Source organism: Salvelinus fontinalis, chromosome 11 (genome assembly GCF_029448725.1).
Source record: "Salvelinus fontinalis isolate EN_2023a chromosome 11, ASM2944872v1, whole genome shotgun sequence".
In the NCBI taxonomy this organism is placed as follows: Eukaryota; Metazoa; Chordata; class Actinopteri; order Salmoniformes; family Salmonidae; genus Salvelinus; species Salvelinus fontinalis.
Genome location: NC_074675.1, coordinates 10,668,187 through 10,691,411, shown reverse-complemented (window position 1 = coordinate 10,691,411; position 23,225 = coordinate 10,668,187). Strand labels below are relative to the sequence as shown.

General features: G+C 46.7%; 1 protein-coding gene across 1 annotated transcript; it reads right to left on the bottom strand.

Moving 5' to 3' along the window:
- Positions 1–1,319: 1,319 nt before the first annotated feature.
- Positions 1,320–17,293, bottom strand: LOC129864995 (G1/S-specific cyclin-D2-like). The gene is made up of 5 exons (XM_055937376.1): positions 16,752–17,293; positions 15,452–15,667; positions 13,284–13,443; positions 11,333–11,481; positions 1,320–2,973 (listed from the first exon to the last, which is right to left on the bottom strand). Exons 1-5 carry the CDS (start codon positions 16,941–16,943, stop codon positions 2,785–2,787), a joined length of 906 nt encoding a protein of 301 aa, XP_055793351.1. The 5' UTR covers positions 16,944–17,293; the 3' UTR covers positions 1,320–2,784.
- Between the last annotated feature and the right edge of the window lie 5,932 nt (positions 17,294–23,225).

The following is a 23,225-nucleotide window of genomic DNA, read 5'->3' as shown; positions in this document are numbered from 1 at the left end:
TCTCCTGCCTCTCATCCAGGAAAAAAATCTAGAACCTATCAAAAACGCATCAGAGTCAGATTTGATTCAACTAACTCCCTGAAAAACTGCTGAGTTGTGAGGTATTGTCCAATGAACCTGAGGTACACCAACATTTCAATGGTAGAATGCAGTAAGGAAACAACCAGATAAATGGAAAGAAGAGAGTAAAACATGCTATTTGAGAAAACTGCAGAAGGTACTTCCAGTCGAAGACATGTCCCACTTTACCACTCTCTCCAGTTTACACACAACAAGGAAAAGGCAAGGAAACAATAAGATACTATAAAATTCATAATTTAGCAGCACACTCAAGTGAATATCACAATTCTAAGATTGAAAAACAAAAAGCTTAATAGCAGCAAGAAAAAGATATCAAAGATAAACAGATCCATTTTGTCTTTCATCAATTGGAAATTAATTTAAGTAATTAACATAAACAAAACTTTAAATGCTTACCCATATCTATTCTCAGTTTATAGCAGATTGCGTTTAATTGCGAAAAAGCAAATATGTTTTAAGTACTTTCTGCATTGTTGAACGTGAATGCAAAAAGTAAAGAGCAAAGTTTTCTGCCTATAGGTTTAAAGACTTATGTTATTATTATTTTTTCTGAAAAACAAGCTGAACTGTGGAGCAAAACAAAATACAAAAAAACGATGAACTAGAAAAAAAACATTATGATGTGTTATCCTTTCTTAGGACCATCATATTGATTTGGATATGAAGCAGGCAAAAATAAAATTCAAGTTAAATGGATGTAATCAAATAATCAAGTCTAGATGTGATTTTTTAAAGCTTTCCTAGGTTTGCATTGCAAATGATTTGGTTCAACGTTGGTAAACCCTACTCCTACTCATTGGTCAGGAAATGCTTTCTAGTCCTTGTGCATCACCCTAAGTGGGAATCCAGCCCAGAGAATATCAAATAACTTAAAGAAAAAATAATCATTATAAAAAAATAAAACATTGAAAATCCACCTACCCCATTTGATAACCATCCCCTTCAGCTTTTAAGGAACATGTTTTTAAAAGTGCATATTTAGGTTGATCCAAGTCTTTGGCCATGACTTAAATATCTAGTTGAATTTAACGACAGGAGGCCCTTACAGGAAATGTTCCATCACACCAAACTGCTCCCTCGTGATCAACTCTTGACCTATCAGAATGACAACCGTCTGCAGCTCTTCCAATCAAGAACAGGCTTGTTCCGGTGTGCCAATCGGGAGCTTCCTACCATGTCTTCATCCATTTCCCCCTCATTTCAACTGTCTGCAGTCCTTAATTTCATGGCACCAATCGTGCCATCTCTAGTTCCACTCTCAAAACCTCCCTTTTTTGCCATCTCCTCTCACTCTCCAATAGGCTACACCACCTTTGCCAAACCGTCACTGCTCTAAATGTTCCATACACGCCAACTCTGCAAAACTTTTTTAACAATCCATCTGACACTAACAAACAACTGTAGTTTCATTCTCATCTCCAGACTAAGACCATCCCTCTAACATGCCATCTCCCTTTCACAAGTATTGGCTTTGGCTGACCCTGAACAAAAACATGCTTTCACGCCAACTTTCCCTGGTATAAAAGGTATATAATGATCCTCAATAATTTTCTAATAACGTGCAGGAGTTTCTCAGAGCACACAATCCAATAACATATAACAACAAAAATAGCCTTGTTCAATTCAAAAAGTAGAAATTGGCTTGGTATTAACTTGGCAATGAAATCAAGACAGCTGATAGTTGTTCTGTCCTCACTCTCACCCTTAGGGGGCAGTATATACACACCCTCAGTACTCCACACATGCGTCTCTCTTCCCCCCCTCTCTCTCTCTCTCTCTCTGTGTTCTGTGTGAGTGGGCCCAGCCCTCTCCTGGCCAGCATATAAGAGCATAAATAGGAAGCAGTGCTACAGATGCACAGTTTAGCAGGCAGGAGATGCAGCTCTCCTCGTCCTGTACATTAGCTTCTCCTAAATAAAGGTGTATGAACACTGTGCAGAACCAAACCAGCACTTAATGTAATGTCCACAGTACTACAGGGGCTTCCTGTATTTGAAACTGAGGGAAACACCCACTCATTGTGAAATTGATAAATGCTTAATAATGATGAACAATTATTATTAAAATAATCATAAAACTAAATTATATTGAAATAATGATAACAATATTTAGAATAACAATAATTATAATACAATAATATGAATAATAACAAAATGTTTTTGCTAGCTTTTTTTTGAGTGAAAAACTATATTTGGTATTTTTATCAAGTAAAAAACGAATATTTCTATATTTCATAATTCAAGTATGCAAATCTATTCAGGCATCCTTTCTGCAAACCTAAGGCTCTTTCAAAGTTTTCAAATACATTTTGTGTCTAAAAGAGCTTGTTTAATTTAATATGGCACATATGTCAATATGTGACCAGCTAAATATAGATGGGAGCCGCCCATAGATTTTTTTGGACCTATTCTCTATATTGTTTGTAAAAGTTCTTATCAGTTGATAATTCCAGCATGATGCTGTTGACAGCTCATAGATTGCCATCCCAAACTTTGTGGGACCTCACAGGTCGACTTATCAAACAAGGATGGAAACTCGTAGGTTGGTGTGGCATTTAGTGGTGGGTTGACTTGGCGTATGTGCTGGCAGCTCATTGCTTGACATTGCGAATGTTGTTGGATCCCATAGATTGACAGAGTGACGTGATTGGTGGGAGCTCACTGGTGGACGTCACTCTTGTAGATGGTGGTGGTGGTGGGAAGCTCATAGGTTGACATCGCGTACATCTGTTGGGGTGCTGGATACGTCTGTTGGGGTTCTGGACTGGTCTTGCTGCTCCATGGCCTTGCTGCCCGGCCTGCCTTGGGCCTCCTGCCTCTGCTGCTGTTGCTCCTGCTGCAGGCTACTAGCCAACACCCTCTCTATCTGCTCCTGACACGCCTTCAGACAGTCCTGCAACGGACACAGAGAAGAGACATCAATACACTAACACCTCTACTTTAGATGCTGTACACACACACACACACACACACACACACACACACACACACACACACACACACACACACACACACACACACACACACACACAATCTTGATTGGCCCCAGACACCTGTGGACGAACACTTAATGCTGTCACGCAGTTTCACATTCGACATCTGACTGTTATTGGAACAGCTTTGGTCACATGCATGGCAGGCCAGACCGGGAGGGTATTATGAGTCTTGTGATAGGTGGTCGTGCCTGTTTCATGACCAGTCAGTCCCTCGAACAATGGGTACCAGCGCACACAGACACCAGGCAGAGAGTGGCGACTATTGGGCCCTTGAATCCTCCTAAACATACGTGAGGTGTCACGACTTCAACCGAGGCAGGCTCTCCTTCCCGTTCGGGTGGCGTTCGGCGGTCGTCGTCACCAGCCTACTAGCTGCCACTGACTCTTTTTCCTCCCCCCTCCTTATGTGTTTATTTGTTACACCTGTGTTCAGTTAAGTGGGTAATTAGTATGGCTTTATTTGTCAGCCAGCCCGTAGGCGTCTTTGTGCGGGATTGTTACTTTGTATACCTTTTGGATTTCGGGAGTGGATATTATATTTGTGGACTGGGATTGTTGCTCGTGTCGTTGGACCGTATTGTATGTTCACCCAGTTCGTCCGTGTTGGACATTTGTGTTGGACTGTTGGGGATTAAAAGGACTCAACTTATTGAAGCTCTGCTGTCTCCTGCGTTTGACTTCGCACCCCCCCGACACCCAGGTCATTACAGAATCCCGCACCATCATGGAGTCAGCAGGAGCAGCAGCCCCCCCTCTCCCATCGATGGAGGAACAGGTTCTCCACCACACCACCGTCCTCCATCGAATCGGATCCGCCATGGACCAGATGATGGAGAGAATGGAGCGATGGGAGAGGAGTGGGCTCCTCTCTCCACCTTCAGCTCCCCTTCCTCAGGACTCTTCATCCCCCGGCTCCAGCGCGCTCCGTCTTACGCTCCCGAGGGATTATGATGGAGCGGCGGCAGGGTGCCAGGGGTTTTTACTCGAGCTGGAGCTATACCTGGCCACTGTTCGCCCTACTCCCTCGGGAGCGGAGAGGGTGAGTGTCCTCGTCTCCTGCCTAACGGGTCGTGCTCTGGAGTGGGCCAACGCAGTCTGGAATGGCCCGGACTCAGCGAAGGAGCACTACCCAGAGTTTACCCGTCGCTTTCGTGCCGTGTTCGACCACCCTCCAGAGGGCCGAGCGGCGGGTGAGAGACTGTTTCATCTTAGGCAGGAGAAGAGGAGCGCACAGGATTTCGCGCTGGAGTTCCGGACCTTGGCCGCGGGATCAGGGTGGAACGACAGGGCCCTTATTGACCACTACCGGTGTGGTCTCCGGGAGGACGTCCGCAGGGAGCTAGCGTGTCGGGACATCGCTCTTTCTTTGGATGAGCTCATCGACATGTCCATCCGACTGGACAATCTGCTGGCTGCCCGCGGGCGTTCGGAGAGGGTCCTGTGCGTTCCACCACCCAGCGCCCCGGCTCCCATCCCAATGGAGTTGGGAGGGGCCGCGCCTAGGGGTACCGGAGGAGGAGGCCTCCCCTGCACCAGCTGTGGTCGGAGAGGACACACGGCCGATCGGTGCTGGAGGGGTCTGTCTGGGAGTCGAGATGTCAGGCGGAACGCACCAAACTCACTCAGAACCCCCTGTTGGTCACATGTTTGTCTCAATTTTTTTCCCTTTATTTTTCCCCTCTTCCCAGCATAGGGCACTAGTAGATTCAGGTGCAGCTGGGAACTTTATGGATCGCGGACTCGCCCGAGAGTTGGGCGTTCCGCTTGTGCCGATAGATTCTCCCTTTCCCGTGCACTCCCTAGATAGCCGGCCATTAGGGTCAGGGGTGGTCAGGGAGGCCACAGTTCCCCTGGACATGGTGACGCAGGGGAATCATAGGGAACGTATCAGTCTCTTTATTATTGATTCGCCTGCGTTTCCAGTGGTGCTGGGTACTCCCTGGTTGGCCCGGCACAATCCCAATATTTCGTGGAGACAGGGGGTTCTCCAGGGGTGGTCAGAGGAGTGTTCTGGAAGGTGTCTGGGAGTTTCCATTGGTGCCACGTCGGTGGAGAGTCCAGACCAGGGTTCCACGGTGCGCATTCCCCCCGAGTATGCCGATTTGGCAATCGCTTTCTGTAAAAAGAAAGCGACGAAATTACCACCACATCGACCGGGTAGGGATTGTGCGATAGATCTCCAGGTTAACGCTGCGCTTCCCAAGAGTCACGTGTACCCTTTGTCCCAAGAGGAGACGTTGGCTATGGAGACATATGTCGCGGAGTCTCTGGGACAGGGGTACATTCGGCCCTCCATTTCACCCGTCTCCTCGAGTTTCTTTTTTGTGAAGAAGAAGGAGGGAGGTTTGCGTCCGTGTATTGATTATAGAGGTCTAAATGCCATCACAGTGGGGTTTAGTTACCCACTACCTCTCATCGCTTCGGCGGTGGAATCATTTCACGGAGCGCAGTTCTTTACAAAACTGGACCTCAGGAGCGCGTACAGTCTGGTGCGTATTCGGGAGGGGGACGAGTGGAAAACCGCATTTAGTACCACATCGGGCCATTATGAGTACTGCGTCATGCCGTATGGGTTAAAGAATGCTCCAGCTGTTTTCCAATCCTTTGTAGACGACATTCTCAGGGACCTGCACGTGCAGGGGGTAGTTGTGTATATCGATGATATTCTGATCTACTCAACTACTCAAGCCGCGCATGTATCTCTGGTGCGCAAAGTGCTTGGCAGACTGCTGGAGCATGACCTATACGTCAAGGCTGAGAAGTGTGTGTTCTCCAAACAAGCCGTCTCCTTCCTGGGTTATCGCATTTCCACCTCGGGGGTGGTGGTGGAGAGTGACCGCATAAAGGCCGTGCGTAATTGGCCGACTCCAACCACGGTGAAAGAGGTGCAGCGGTTTTTGGGTTTTGCCAATTACTACCGGAGATTTATCCGGGGTTTTGGTCAGGTGGCGGCTCCCATTACCTCACTGCTAAAGGGGGGCCCGGTGCGGTTGCGGTGGTCAGCGGCGGCGGACGGAGCTTTCAACAGGTTGAAGGCTCTGTTCACGGATGCTCCCGTGTTGGCGCATCCGGATCCCTCTTTGGCATTCATAGTGGAGGTGGACGCGTCCGAGGCTGGGGTGGGTGCCGTGCTATCACAGCGCTCGGGTACGCCACCAAAACTCCGCCCCTGCGCTTTCTTCTCTAGTAAGCTCAGTGCAGCGGAGCGTAACTATGATGTGGGGGATCGGGAGTTGTTAGCGGTGGTCAGGGCTCTGAAGGTGTGGAGACACTGGCTTGAGGGGGCTAAACACCCCTTTCTCATCTGGACCGACCACCAGAATCTGGAGTATATTCGAGCAGCTCGGAGACTGAACCCGCGTCAGGCAAGGTGGGCCATGTTTTTCACCCGGTTTAGGTTCACGTTGTCCTACAGACCCGGGTCCCAAAACGTAAAGGCTGACGCACTGTCTCGCCTTTACGACACGGAGGATAGGACCACCGAGCCCACTCCCATCATCCCCGCCTCGAGGCTGATAGCGCCGGTGGTATGGGAGGTGGACTCGGACATCGAGCGGGCGTTACGGGCGGAACCCGCGCCTCCTCAGTGCCCGGCGGGCCGTAAGTACGTACCGCTTGGTGTTCGGGACCGACTGATTCGGTGGGCTCATGTCCTGCCCTCCTCGGGTCACCCTGGGGTGACGAGGACAGTGGGGAGCCTTCGGGGAAGGTATTGGTGGCCTACCTTAGCTCGGGACGTTAGGGTTTATGTCTCCTCCTGTTCGGTATGCGCTCAGAGTAAGGCTCCTAGGCACCTTCCTAGAGGGAAGTTGCAACCCCTCCCCGTTCCACAACGGCCATGGTCTCATCTGTCCGTGGACTTCCTGACCGATCTCCCCCCTTCTCAGGGAAACACCACGGTTCTGGTAATTGTGGATCGGTTTTCTAAGTCCTGTCGTCTCCTCCCGTTGCCTGGTATCCCTACTGCCCTACAGACTGCGGAGGCCTTATTCACTCACGTCTTCCGGCACTACGGGGTGCCGGAGGACATCGTTTCTGATCGGGGCCCCCAGTTCACGTCCCGAGTATGGAGGGCGTTCATGGAGCGTCTGGGGGTCACGGTCAGTTTGACTTCCGGTTTTCACCCCGAGAGTAATGGGCAGGTGGAGAGAGTGAACCAGGAGGTGGGTAGGTTTCTGCGGTCCTATTGCCAGGACCGGCCAGGGGAGTGGGCGAGATACATTCCTTGGGCCGAGATGGCCCAGAACTCACTACGCCACTCCTCTACTAATGTGTCCCCCTTTCAGTGTGTGTTGGGGTACCAGCCGGTCCTGGCACCATGGCATCCGAGCCAGACCGAGGCTCCTGCGGTGGAGGAGTGGGTGCAGCGCTCTAAAGAGACCTGGAGGTCTGTCCAGGAGTCCCTTCAACAAGCTACTAGGAGGCAGAAGAGGAGCGCTGACCGCCACCGCAGTGAGGCTCCCGTGTTTGTACCGGGGGAGAGGGTCTGGCTCTCGACCCGAAACCTACCCCTCCGCTTGCCCTGCCGGAAGCTGAGGCCGCAGTGTGTAGGGCCCTTCAAAGTCCTGAGGAGAATAAACGAGGTGTGTTATCGATTAAAACTCCCTTCCTATTATCGCATTAACCCCTCGTTTCATGTGTCTCTCCTCAGGCCGGTGGTAGCTGGTCCCCTGCAGGACGGTGAGGTACCGGAGGTCCCTCCTCCCCCTCTGGACATCGAGGGGTCCCCGGCGTACACGATACGGGCTATTCTGGACTCGAGACGCCGGGTGAGGGGCCTGCAGTACCTCGTTGACTGGGAGGGGTACGGTCCGGAGGAGAGGTGCTGGGTACCGGTGGAGGACATTTTGGATCCATCTATGTTAAGGGATTTCCATCGCCTCCATCCGGATCGCCCCGCGCCTCGTCCTCCGGGTCGACCTCGAGGCTGGGGTCGGCGCGCTGCGGGAGCCGCGCGTCAGAGGGGGGGTACTGTCACGACTTCAACCGAGGCAGGCTCTCCTTCCCGTTCGGGTGGCGTTCGGCGGTCGTCGTCACCAGCCTACTAGCTGCCACTGACTCTTTTTCCTCCCCCCTCCTTATGTGTTTATTTGTTACACCTGTGTTCAGTTAAGTGGGTAATTAGTATGGCTTTATTTGTCAGCCAGCCCGTAGGCGTCTTTGTGCGGGATTGTTACTTTGTATACCTTTTGGATTTCGGGAGTGGATATTATATTTGTGGACTGGGATTGTTGCTCGTGTCGTTGGACCGTATTGTATGTTCACCCAGTTCGTCCGTGTTGGACATTTGTGTTGGACTGTTGGGGATTAAAAGGACTCAACTTATTGAAGCTCTGCTGTCTCCTGCGTTTGACTTCGCACCCCCCCGACACCCAGGTCATTACATGAGGTGTGGGTAGAACATTCCTAATAGTCCTAAAGCGGAGAATGGGCTGGACTTCCAAATGGTTACATATTCCCTTTATAGTGCAACATTTTGGACCAAGGCCCATTGGGTTGTTGAGAGGAACACAGCAGCCCTGAGACCCAAGAAACCTTTCTCATCACTCAGGAGACAGTGGGTGAATCTCAAAAGTAATTTCTCTGATTCAGTGTATCCTCTCGTGGGAGGTCTAACGAAAGCGCGGGCCTTAAAGAGTGCACACAGCTCGCAGATGCCAACATTCCTTTGAAATGTACGGATAATTAAAACTTAATGGGCCGCAGTCTGAGCGCCAGCGTTGCCATGGCCACATAATAACCACAGGTCTATCGAGAGCTGCTGGGTTGTTCCTAGTCTTAGACTGACTGTGGCCCCTGAGTCCCTGTGTGCTGTTGAACTAGCCTCAGGTTCCTTTGTGTAAGCCAAGGGAGCAGACTTACAGTGATAAATAAATATCTTAGACTACAAACAGCGGTTTAATATGTGATGTAAAATGATAGATTACAGTGCATTCGGAAAGTATTCAGACCCCTTTACTTTTTCCACATTTTGTTACGTTACAGTCTTATTCTAAAATGGATTAAATAAATAAAAATCCTCAGCATTCTACACACAATACCCCATAATGATGAAGAAAAAACAGGTTTTTAGAAATGTTAGCAAATGTATAAAAGACTGAAATACCATATTCAGACCCTTTGCTATGAGACTCGAAATTGAGCTCAGGTGCATCCTGTTTCTATTTGATCATCCTTGAGATGTTTCTACAACTTGATTGGATTCCACCTGTGGTGGATTTAATTGATTGGACATGATTTGGAAAGGCACACACCTGTCTATATAAGGTACCACAGTTAACAGTGCATGTCAGAGAAAAAACTAAACCATGAGGTCGAAGGAATTGTCTGTAGAGCTCCGAGATAGGATTGTGTCGAGACACAGATCTGCGGAAGGTTTCCAAAACAATTCTGCAGCATTGAAGGTCCCCAAGAACTCAGTGGCCTCCATCACTCTTCCTAGAGCTGGCTGCCCGGCCAAACTGAGCAATCGGAGGAGTTACTCTCACAGAGCTCTAGAGTTCCACTGTGAAGATGGGAGAACCTTCCAGAAGGACAACCATCTCTGCACCACTCCACCAATCAGGCCTTTATGGTAGAGTGGCCAGATGGAAGCCACTCCTCAGTTAAAGCCACATGACAGCACGCTTTGAGTTTGCCAAAAGGCACCTAAAAACTCTCAGGCCATGAGAAACAAGATTCTTTGGTCTGATGAAACCAAGCGTCAACTCTTTGGCTTGAATGCCAAGCATCACGTCTGGAGGAACCTGGCACCAACCCTACGGTGAAGCATGGTGGTGGCAGCATCATGCTGTGGGGATGTTTTTCAGTGGCAGTGTCTGGGAGACTAGTCAGGATCGGGGCAAAGATGAACAGAGCAAAGTACAGAGAGATCCTTGATGAAAACCTGCTCCAGAGCGCTCAGGACTGCAGACTGGGGGCGAAAGTTCACCTCCAACAGGACAACGACCCTAAGGAGACAGCCAAGACAACGCAGGAGTGGCTTCGGGACAAGTCTCTGAATGTCCTTGAGTGGCCCAGCCAGAGCCCGGACTTGAACCCGATCGAACATCTCTGAATAGCTATGCAGCAACGCTCCCCATCCAACCTGACAGAGCTTGAGAGGATCTGCAGAGAATGGAGGAAACTCCCCAAATCCAGGTATGCCAAGCTTGTAGCGTCATACAGAAGAAGACTCAAGGCTGTAATCGCTGCCAAAGGTGCTTCCAGAAAATACTGAGTAAAGGGTCTGCATACCTACGTAAATGTGATATTTCCATCTAAAAAGATATATATAAATTAGCAAACATTTCTAAAAACCCGTTTTTGCTTTGTCATTATGGGGTATTATGTGTAGATTGATGAGGAACATTTCTTTTGTAATCAATTTTAGAATAAGGCTGTAACCTAACAAAATGTGGAAGAAGTCAAGGGGTCTGAATACTTATATATATATATATCAGTGAAGGCTGGTGGGAGGAGTTATAAGAGGATGGGCTCATTATAATGGATGGAATGGAATAAATGGGACAGAGTCAAACATGTGGTTTCCATATGTTTGATGTGTTCCATTAATTTCACTCCAGCCATTACAATGAGCCCATCCTCCTATAGCGCCTCCCACCAGCCTCCACTAATATATATGGTGTGAGAGAGCTCTCAATGCAAGTCATCTTAAGGAGTTAGGAAATCTGTGTTTGTTTCTCGTCTGCCATTTCCCCTGAAAAGATGGAGCCTCTGTTAGGCATAAGAGAAGAGCTAAAGTGGGAGCCGTGCAAAGGAACTGCCTGCCTGTGTCCTACCACAAGAATGTGGGCCCTGGGTTCTAAGAAGACATTCCCTCGCCTCTGCTCTTTATAGCTGCAGTCTAGGTCCTGAGCCAAGACCCACAGGCTCTGACTCCATGAAAAGTAAATAGCTTCAATGTGCGACTACTGCAGGCATACTGTAGCGTCGCTCTTGTTTACCAGGAAGATCTCCGTGCTCCAAGCCCAGAAACGTTGGTGAATAGCTAAGTCTAACAGGCAGGCGAAGAGGGTGTCCGTGCCCAATGTTGGAACACATTAAGTATTTTGCTCTATACGCTCGCCAACACTGATATTACCACCTCTTCAAAAGTTTCCCGCCATGCTCCTAAAATGTTGACCGTAGCACTTACCTAGCCTGATATCAGATCTGTTTGTGCTGTCTCGCTAACTCCTTGTCATTCATTGACATAACAAGGAATTGGCCAAACAGCAAAAACAGACCTGGGATCAGGCTATAGACACTACTTACCACCTCTGTGTTGGTGATCTTGGCCAGCAGGTCAGTCAGACGGTCTCGACTCAGGGCCTGGTCTGAACGGTCTAGCTGCAGGCCGCAGACGGCCGCCCCCACGCTTCCCGTAGCAATCATGGAGGGGGGGTTCATGGCGAAGTTGAAATCTGAGGACAAGAGACAACATGATCCGTCAGTCACCTGTCGGACATAAGTGAGTTCACAACAGTCAAGGGGTGACAAACCAGAATCATAGTTGCACATTCAAGTCAAGGAGTAGTCCAAAGGAAGTGAGGAAGCATTTAAAAGAGGGGGAAAATCTACAATATAAATTACAAACTGAGTTGAACTGTACTTTCCCACAGACTAACACATTCCCACAAGATGCACTATCAAGTCAAGATGTAGTCCAAAGTAAGTACAGGAGCTGAGCATTTAAAGACGTTCAAACATCTTCATAATCTCTTAATATAAGTTCTTAAAGAGCTTAACCAACTTTCCCACAGTCTAACACATGGCCGTGGTGGAGCATGTGTGTTTTCCCTCACTCTGCCTCAGCTGTGATTTGGAAAACAGAGCAGGAATCCTCCTACTCAGTGAGCAATGAGTTCCAGGAACTTCTTCCTCTTGTTCTCCATCAACCAGGCCCAAAGCCCTCAGCGACAATAGCCCTGCCGGCTGGCGGGGGAGGGAGGAAGCAGGCCTGGAGGAAAGGAAATGGCACTAACGTGGACTGGGTTTAGCTTCAGCTCCAGCTCTAGCCCAAGCACAGTCCAGCCAAGCACAGACCCTGGTCTCTGTGCTGTGGCCTTCTCTCTCTTTATAGAAAGAGGATGCGACTGATAGCTTTGGATCAACCCCAGGGAGTAGTCCAACCACTCTCGTCTCCTCCTCAAGAGGCCAGCTGTGCGGAGGCCAGAGAGCTCCCCTGTCATGAGAACAACATTCAGTGCAGCACATAAAACCCCAAACATTTACATTACTGCTAAACCACAGCTGACTCTTTTTTTATTGTGGCTGTTTTGCGCTTGTGATATAAACGGGCTGCTTATGAATAGTGGGGAGACCGCTGAAACACGCCCCCCCAAAAATGCAACACTAAAATGGCACTTAACAGCCACAGGCCACGAACCTCATTGAAGGAGCCTATGGCTTGAATACCATAATGTAGTAAACAAGGACTTACGGGCCAGATCGGATCAAAGAGACACATGGCAGTAAATCTCAATACACCAAAGTGGACTTTTTCCCTAAGCTGTATTTCCTCCCCCTAGAACTGTCTGACGTGAAAGATGCAATATATAGAAGAGAGGTCAGCTTTTGTAACTGTCTTATTAATGCAGTCCATTCAATCAGAACAAGGACATACGAGGTAGGGCATACAGTAGGATATAGGAAAGGAAACAAACCCATTGGGATTCACCCTTAGAGGAAGACCGCCGGCTGCCAGTTCTGACTTATCAAACCTGGAAGGGCCTCTGTCAACAAATAATACGCAGAAAGAGAGAGCGAGAGAGAGATAGAGCAAACCAGCTGCTGCAGCCGAGTCATCCTAGTCCACAGAGGAGGAGGTGGAAGGGGAGCCAAACAGCAGGCGAGGAGACTCATCCACCCACTGTCATCACAGGGGGAGGCTAACCTAAACACTACACGCACTGAGAGGATTCTCCCAGCCTCCTTTAACTATACTATTAATGCCTTATATGCTCAAAGTGCTCTCGATACAGCTTGCATCTGCTTTTAGCAGCCATTCTAATGTAAAGATGACCCCATTAGGCCACGGGCAGTGTTCCAGTGATGGGAAGAGAAACGTGGAGAGCAGCCATTGGATGGATGTGTGTTTGTGGTACATTCCCTTAGACTGCTGAGTATAGGGTCAGATGAGTGCAATCAATGATGAGTCACAATGTCAGATAGATTGTAAACGAGAATTGGCAAGACTATCCTATCAGGAATTTCCTGTTATTACCTGTGGCACACATGGCGATGAATGTCTGTGTGTGCTTGCGGACCACAAATAGCTTCTCTTTGGGCAGGGGCAGTCTGTGTAGGATGTGATCCACAAAGTCATTTGGGATGACTGCCGCCATGTTCCACTTCAACTTCCCTAGGACCACCAACTCCCACTCCTAGAGGACAGAGACGGAAGGAAGAAAACAAAGCAAGAGAAGAACTGAGAGCAGCTGTTGCTTCGCGAGGAATCGCTGCCTGAAAATAGATTGTTGGTATTCAGCAGTCATAAAAGTATGCCTTATTTACTTTGAAGAACTACTAAAATAGTGATTTTGTCAGACAGCATAGGCAGCAGCTCTATAGAGATGATGACATGGAATGAAATAATAGTCCTCAAATAAAACAAGTGTAATATTCACAACTAAAATACTTTATGAAAGTAAAATAATGTGAAATGATGGTTAATAAGTGATAAGCGGTAATGAGCAGTCACTACCATCATGGGATTTTTATTAATTAATTGCCATGAAATACCATGCATACCAACAAGTCTGTCTCAATTCAGAGGAGAGATCATTCAACACCAGAGCAACATTTTCCTTGACTCTCTCTTTGCTCTATCTCTCGCTCGCTCGCTCTCCGTCTCTCTTTCTGAACATTTGTCTGCATGGTTCTCTCATTGCTCTTTGTGTGACGTGTCGAGCCTCACCACTGGTTCCAACCAAAGAGACAGAAGCATCGCAGCCACAGTTGCTTCCTTCCTGTCACAGGCCTTAGCTAGCTTCTTTGGTCTGCACCGCCCGCGTTGGTTAGTGCGCTGTGGGAAGCTTTTGTGTTAAAAGCAGCCTCACCCCAAGGGGAAAAGGAATGGAACAAAACAGCCGATGTGACAAATTCAACTGATCCCCCGACTGGTTTCATCTTTTGAGATGATGTATCAACCCAAAACGGAGGCTGTGGCAGTGAACGCCCATGTTTACTGAAACCCCTCTGTTAGCGTGAACAGGGACAGGCCCCTCTCTTAGAGGCTCTTTCAGATTATAGGGGCAGCCCAGGACAAGTGCCAGCCATACAGCAAGACTTCATTCATCTATATGTGTTTCCTACCAGCACAGCGCCACACATGCAAACGATTAACCTATGGTAAGCCCGTGGAGAATGTTGACTGAAGATGTGCAGGGAGGAGGTCTGTCGTCGCTGCTGTGCTCACTTCCTGGACAGCTGCCCTTGCTAGAAACCCCCTGAATTCCCCTCTCTCTCCCAGCTGATGCACCAGCAGTGGCTCATTGACAAAGAATCTAAATTTCACCATGTCTCTTCTTAGCCTGATCCCAGGTCTGTTTGTGCCGTCTAGCATGAGTTGGCATTACTGTGACCTTAGGAATTGGCAAGACAGCACAAACACATCGGGGACCAGCCTCTAACTATAAGTTTCCATTCACTTTTTCCAAAGAAACCTCTAGCACAAGGGTTGTGTGATGATACAACCCCAGCAGCTGGACAGCAGAGGAGAAGAGGACACAGTCCTATAGCTCTCCTCTCCGATGGTGATTCATATTTGGCCACTTGAGCAACATGGGTGGAAAATGCCATTTACTGTAGAACTATTGATGTAATGGTAGGGAGGAATGTCTTATCTGATACTAGGGAGTGACAGACTTTAAATGGTTGCTAAGAGGGTGGGCTGGTTAACTGGGAGTCCCCTGTGGGATAACCTGTGAATAACTGGACCCTGAGAATGACCAATCATTCAATTAAAAACAGAGAGTGGTCAAGAAAACACAGTTAGATATTATAAAACTAATGCATATAAACTTACGCAGCCAGTAGATATTAATAGAACCTTTTGTGGATTTATGCACTACTGTTCCTTTCTACAAATGATTCATCCACAATATTGGAAATCTACCTTCTACCACAAGACAAACTGAATAACTGCCAGTAGGTGGCAACACAGGCCACTTTAGTTCATACCTGATCAGGCACTCTCCTCATGCATGCACAGGCCCACTGTATGGCCAATGAATGAATCTGTCTCCAGAACTGTACACTGACATATTTAACTAAATATGGCAGAAGAAACAATTATAATAGTGTACAATTATTGAGCTATATTTGAATGTATGATGCTTTAAGTAATTGCATACTTTGCCATGCATTAAGAAGAAAAAAAGAGTTTCTTACCAGCAGCTCCCTTGGTGTGATGGAATTGTCTGTGTACATGCACAGCTTTTCTGCAGTTAATGGATGACTCTCCTTTAACTTTGTTGCAAGGAACATGCATACAGCTCCTAGAAGTTGCAAATAACACTTTCTAGTGGGCGCCACCGCTAAAAATCTGTCCAAATAATTAATAGCCAAGGGGAAAACGTCTTCCTCACTCTTCTCCTCTTCACAAACCTGGTGGGAGAGAATATTATTATTATATTAGGCCTACTATTTTTAATTATTCTATCAATATTTACATGAATGTCTGCAGAAACAAGAAATTATCCCATTTCAAAATTTGCATGATGGGAAAACCAAATGTGATCTATGTGGTCGATATTCTGTCAGTGGATCCGCATTAAAAGCTTCAATATCAAAGTATATCAAAGATCTCTCAGTCATCAAACATAGCCTGTAGCGGAAGTCGTGCCCAAACACCCACGCTGCTCATTTCGCCTTGTCCGTCATATTTTCAAAAAATAATTACAAATATAAATAAATTAGCTACAGCAGGTAAATTGTATGCATAATGTTCATTAGCCATTCCTAAACCATTCCCGAAAATTGTGAGAGTAATTTGTCTTCGATTAAAGTTCATAATGGCAAAAACGAAAGTAGCTTTTGAGGCAGCAACTGGAAATAATATTTTAGAAAATTGTCATTATTATTCAGAACGGACAAATTGGATAGATTCAACATGAAAATGAAGCTTAGAATGTCTTCTTTCATTTGACTGATTCCATAACCAATACAATCCAAGCTGTGGACATTCGGCGAACTTAAATGCATGGTGATGACTTTAAATATCCTGGTGGAACTTCCGAGGCACCACATGCCTTGCATGGGTCATTTCTCAGTGAATTAAATTATAAAAATTCGGCTACATGCCATGCATGTCAGCTCTCAAAACAACCATGCTATGAAACTGTAATAAACCACCTGAATAAATACACAAACTTATTACAGAGTTATTAGAACATGCCTATGCCTATGAACAACATGCTAAATTTTTACACAAAAATGCACACACACTCCTGTAGGTTCATTTGGATTATAGAAATCAAATCGTATTATACATAGCACACTTATTAGAGTGAAAGAAGTAAATGACATGCCTTCAAACAATATACCCGACCAATGCACACATGCCTTCAAACAATATACCCGACCAATGCACACATGCCTTCAAACAATATACCTGGCCAATGCATACATGCCTTCAGAACAGCAATATACCTGACCAATGCACATGTAGGCAACAAAAAAACCCACAAACCTCGTGCATCCATCCTGCAACCAATCGCCTCATGTGTGGCTGAATGTCCTTCTGGACACATTTAAAATACGAACATTGCGGTAGAAACCTGTCTTCAATTGTTAGCAGATTTTGCAATACTCTGTCGTCATAGAGAATGTTGGGGTCAATTTTGGCTAGCACGACTTTGTTCTCGAAGCAAATAAGTTCCATGTTTCGGATCTTGCCCTTGCAGAAAAAAAATACGTCAAAACAGGAGTGGGGACAGTGTAAAACAGATGGATAAGTAGGCTATTCGGGAGGAAGCATGGGTGAGACTGCAGCGTTTATTCCAGCGTAGTCCTGCCACTCGATAGTTTCCTCTCAGCCCTGGGCTTTAGGCTACTTGCCGCTTATCGAAGTCTGAATAAACGCAGGGTAGGCTATAGGCTATGATGCAAGCATATCTCATTCTGCACAGCAGTTGGCTAGGCTATAGTGATAAATTGTACAACAAGCTTTTGCTCTGTCTCTTGCTGTGCTGCTAGAAGCAGGAACCGGATGAATGCCACCTCACTCGTTTAACTTGTCCCTCTCCCCACCCCAAATCCGGTCTCACACATGCGCTGATGCAGTGAAATCAAAAATTAGGCTATAGAAATGTCCTAATCTATCACACTAGCATTGTGAGGTTTCTGTATCTCTTACATCTTAGTTTGTCATATTTAATCAGGCTACTGCTTCTACTACGGCTAACGAATATGAAATAACCGTCTTATTATAAGATTATAACTAGGCTATTCTTAATTGGCACTTAATCGGTTAATTATCAAGAGCTTGGAATCTATCAAACTAAACTGCAAGCTTTTCTTTAGTTCAACTATTTCAATGTTTACAGAACAATATCCTATACTGTTGAAAGAGGAACTAAACATCATTGAGCTGAAAAAGCAACATCTTACTGGGATGATTACACAAATGTCCTCTTTCACAATCATGACCAAAAATAACAATGAAATATGGAGTTTCATTGAGAGAAACAAACTTCTGCAGCATCTGCTGAGTTTTTGTGAGAACGGAATGCCCAGAATGTCAAGGTTAGTCAGATTAGTTTTACTTCAAAGGGGACAGGCTGAAAGCCTTCCATTTGCATTCCACTTTCAGGTGGGAAAGATATGCAATTAATATAGGCCTATGGGGGAACAAGTTGACAAACTCAGCTATGGTGTGCAGGAGTCTCAGCTGGGACCCTGGCTGCTATGCTCACACCAGGCAGCCATAATCCAAACATTGGGGGAAACGGAGGTGTCAGACAGATAACGCTCCCTTTAGTCAGTGCTGCTGTGTGTGCATGTGTCTAATGATAACACGTGTCAGCTACTATCACACAGTCCAAGTCGCACAGAGGTAACAGAGACTGGCCAGAGCCCTGGGAAAACGTGGAGGAGCGTGAAATCACCTTGATCCAAAGATTCCTACTGCATACCAGCCCACTGAACCCATTAGAGCAGGGGCTCCGAGACATACAGGCCCCCAGATCAGAACAGATCACAGGATGACACCAGGGTCAGAGAAAGAGACACAGACACACAGACTGGGGGAGAGAAAGAAAGTAGGGTAAAGAAAGATATTAGCTAATCCCTGAAATTGGCCTAAAGGTCAACGTCATTATATTATGAATGATGTGTGATCGAGTGAGTAATGCAAGCGAAACAGGTAAATAAATACTGCAATGAAGTGTCAGTTAACTGCCAAACCTGATTATACCGTTCCCACATAGCCAGGGCCCCCAGTTTTGTTCCTGACAGTCTGACCCGTCAGGGAAAACTCAGGGCACCACGATGGGACATGAAGAGGCACAAAGTCTATTTTGGTTTATTTGCAGCAGAGACGAGCATTCCAAGCTGGAATGCCTGTGTGTGAACAGTCAGTGGTGAGAACCTTTCTCAGAGCTGCAGTGTGTTACTGGAAGCCAATGCAGTGAGAAGCTCTCTCAGAGCTGCGGAGTGGTATTGGAAGCCAATGCAGTGAGATAATTACATTACAGATATTGGGTAATGGACATGACATGCACAGCTTCAAGGTTTGTGTGTGGTAATGGGGTTAACACACTCGGTAGTTATGTATGTGTAAGGTAGTAGGCATTTTACATAAGAGACTCACATCACTTCTATGGTTCTTCTCCAGAGCAAAGTGAACCTATGACGAAGCCAGTGAATGCGAAAAAGCTGACCTGGCACAGAATAAAAACCATAGAGAGCAAAAGGCATGTGGGTTGGCCTGACTGCAGCCCAAGTCGTTCCTTTCAATTTGAGTCCTGTTGAAGACTGAGGGAAGATGATAAAATATTTACATAGAAAACATAGACAGACTATGTCTGCATAGACTACACAGATGTAGTCTATGCAGACATGCATAAACAGTCACATTTACCCTCAGATGAGCTAGAGAGAAATTAATGGAAAAAACTATACATTCAGAACAAGAAAAAGAGAGGTGTTTCCCCACATTTTGCATTGAGAGATTATCAGTGAAACTGAAAGCCCTTATGTAAAACCCAATGGCAACATTTGAGAAGACAATGTTGAGACAGTAAGCACTTCTGGGTTTAGTCTTTGGTCTTGAACACAGACCTGAGTCAATGGTTCTATCCCCTCTTCTCTCAGCCCCTCCTATATACAACTCTCCCTCTATCTCTCTCTCTCTCTATATCTCTCCCTCTATCTCTGACGTCCATCAGCTTGTGTCTCTCACTCGTAACCAGCATCTCTCCGAGAACATTGGCCTACTCTGTTCCTTCCATACACTCAGGAGTGAAGGAAAGAGAGAGGGCGCAAGAGAAGGAGGGGAGAGGAGGAAGGGAGGGAAGGGGGGAGCGCCTAGCACAAAGGGGGAGCTTGGATTAAGTCACGAGCAGCTAGCGAAATAGGTCGGATTTTTACTGGGTGAGATCACATCCTCTCCTCTGAACAAAGAACAAAACTCATCCTCTGATGCCTGAGGAGCGCACTGTGGTGAGCCTGAGACGGGGTCTGTGTCTCTGTATGTCAACCTGTACGTACAGTATACAGTATGCGTACATGAGTGTGATGTGTGTGTAGGCTATGAGCGAGTGATGTAGCTCCTGTGAATGCAATTCTTGGTAGAGGGACTCTGCGTTATGTAACTAACCAGGCTGAGGCTGAGGGCCCCCCCCTATGCTGCTCCGTCTACAGTCAGTTCACAGGAGGTTGGTGGCACCCTAATTGGGGAGGACGGGCTTGTGGTAATGGCTGGAGCGGAATTAGTGGAACGGTATCAGCTACATCAAACACAGTTTCCATGTGTTTGATACCATTCCATTCGCTCCATTCCAGTCATTATTATGATGCATCCGCCCCTTAGCAGCATTCACTGAGTCAGTTCCCTTCCTCTCCCTCCGGTTGCCTCTCCTCTCCTCACATCACAGACATCTCAACGCGGTGAAGAAGGGAAGTGGTCTGAGTGGGAGCCAATAGGCAGTTGGCTGCCTGTCACAAGTGGACCGGGTCTGTGCGGTCAAAGATCAGGGGAAGGGAGAACACAAACAAATAAGATTCCGGTGAGGGAGCTCCTGTCAGCAGCAGTGTCGGCTGGTGCTTTCTGAGTGGGGAGGATGCTGTATTTGGTTGTGCTGGGCTGTGGGGGTGTGTCCTTGCGACCACCAGCTTCCACTTTAAAGGCTGATTCATCAGGGACAGGATGTCCAACAGGAAGACAGGCCCAGGGGGCAGATAGACCAACTGAGTAGCTGGTCATACATACAGTTCTGCACAAACTGATGATTGCTGTTTTTCTGTAGCCTGTTGAAAATATGGTGTGTTAATCAGTGGCGAGCAGTTTCCAGTAAAACATTTTCAGATAGCTTTATTTTAAGGCGCTGGCCCCACTTGTCTACAAATAACATTGCTTTCTTTGTCGCTGTGACTTCCCTCTGTCTTTGCAACATTTCCTCCCCAGCACACTTACATTTTCCTACAGAGAGAAAGGAGGAAATGGGCCCTAGCTCACATGGCTGAAGAAAGTGCTTTGAAAACTGCTATAGCAAGGTGATCCGACTCCCTATAAATCGCTAGCAGGGGAGGGTAGACTCCTGGGTCTGCTCTGGGGGCCCTGTTCCTTTCCTGTGTGTGATGCATGCTAACCATGGGCCTCTTATTCCTATACCAGGCACAAAGAGACCTCTGTGAGAGGATAGCCATCTCAGCTCACATCTTAATTCACCTGATTGGTCTCATTGCTTGATTAGATTGAGGGAGGACGCAGGATGAGAGCGCTTCCCTGTTGCCAGACTCAGCCATTCAACAGGACGATGGAAGTCATTGTGCAGCCCAAAGTGGGACTTGGATTCCATCCCGATAAAAGGGTTGTGCAAGCCAGACCAGGGTTGAAATAATTAGAATATTTCAAAAACTTTATCTGTGCTTGATTGAGCTTGCCTGGTTTACTGGACCAATAGAAAAGTCCCCAAAAGTGCAAACCCCGCTCACCTGGTACTCCAGCCAAGCTAAAGCAAACGCTCAACAACTTTGAAAAATGTCACATAGTATTTGAACCCAGGTCTGGAGCAAGCACAGAGCGTTATCCTCAAACAATGGCTGGGGACACTGCTGGGCTTCAAGCAATTCAAGGGGGGGGGGGGGGGGGGGAGCTTGTGAGGTACAGTAAGTCTTTCTGACTGATTTCACAACATACTTCTCTCAAAGTGAAAAGCCATTCTATGAATCATGGCTGGGTCAAGTACAATCTTGCAGCACAGGCTTGGTTAGCCCACTCAGGGACCATAGGGTGGGGGCGGTAGGGCCTATCGCCCAGAGATGGCAGTGGCCATCTACAGTCCACTCCCAACCGCTCACCACACACCAGTCCAGCAGCACAGACCGGCGTTTAACAAAGCAAATAAACCAACACTCTCACATTACGATGGTAATTTTAAAAAATCCCAACAAGATTGCATAATCTTACATTCCAAACAGCCTAGAGAAGATCGGAGATAAGCACCAGGCATACCAGCCTTATCGCCTTAACTGCAGGAAATGCCATGATATGAATTCGAGTGGTGAGGTCGGTGTGACCGGCAGTGACCATTCCCCCTACTACCCCCCGTCCCCCAGGACATGGCCTGGCTTTGATCCTGTGACTTCTCTTATGGAGTGGAGGACCAGGGAGGCAGAGGAGGCTGACCTGACCAGTGTGGGACCAGTATTGCGGCGGTCTGCCTGGGATCAGAGCGTGGTGCCATCAGGCTGGTATGTCAGTGCTCTGTACCCACCAGGGCATTCCTTTGGACCTAGCCAAAGAATTTCACATACTGCACACTGAAATCATCTAATCTCAAAACTCAATTGGAGAAATATGAGACTCAAACATGAATGGTATGGAGCCAGTGTTGATTGCTCAATAATGTGGTGTTGTGATAAGTCATGTCCTTTATCTTCTTCTTCCCTGTTCCTCCTCCTCCAAATTACACGGAAAATATGTTTCATTGTTCTCCCATAATTCCCTGCCTGTCCGTTCAGAATTATGGTCACTGTTTTCGTAACGTATTTTTTCACATGACACATTACTTTGGGCACAGACCTTTTTTTAGCTGGCAGCCTACATCAGTTCGACAGGCTGGATCTTTATTTAGCAAGAGGGCAATAAGCACTTTCTTTCTCCACAGTGAAAACTAGTTGAAAAACAAACCTGGAGATGAAGAACCTAATAAGACCTGATACTGGTGTTGTCACACAAAGCTAGAGACACCCAAGAAATGGGAGGTGTATCAGAGCAGGCTGATGATGGTGATGGCATTATGATGGCACCAATCAGAGAGCAGGGTTATGATGATGTCATTATGAACGAACAATCAGAGAGCAGGGTTATGTAAGGGATAATCAACGAGAGGCTATGCGTGTTATGGAAAATAATAAACGAAGTGGGTGGTGTGTTCTAGCGCGACGTGGAACTGACCCTCCACGAAGTTTCATTGTTTCAAGTTGATTATCGCTTTTATATCATGCCTAATTTAACACATTTGCCGCTAGAAATGTGTCCATTTGCAGGTAGAAATGTGTTCAACATCTACTGTAGCTAGCAAGTTTACTAGATAGCTACAGTACTTTCCTTGGTAACCAAACAAAAAAAACTTGCTAGTTTAGCTAACCAAACCATCAGTCCTAGCTTGCTATTATGAAAATTCAACAATGCCAATAATATTTTCAATTAGACTTTTGCTTTCAAAAGCAGCACAAACATAAAACATATAAGAATTAACTATAAGCCATTGAATTCTACCGTGCTGCTACCGTGAGTTGTAGGGAAATAATGCACGCTCTCAAATGCCCTTCAAGCCAATCAAAAATAAGTATTCAACAATGCCATGGTAAAACAATGTGTATAATGTAAAATTGGTCCCTCATTATTACATCATCATAACCCTGCTCTATGATTTGTCCTTTCGTGATGACAATGTTCTTATGATGGACTAATCAGAGAGCAGAGTTATGAAGATGT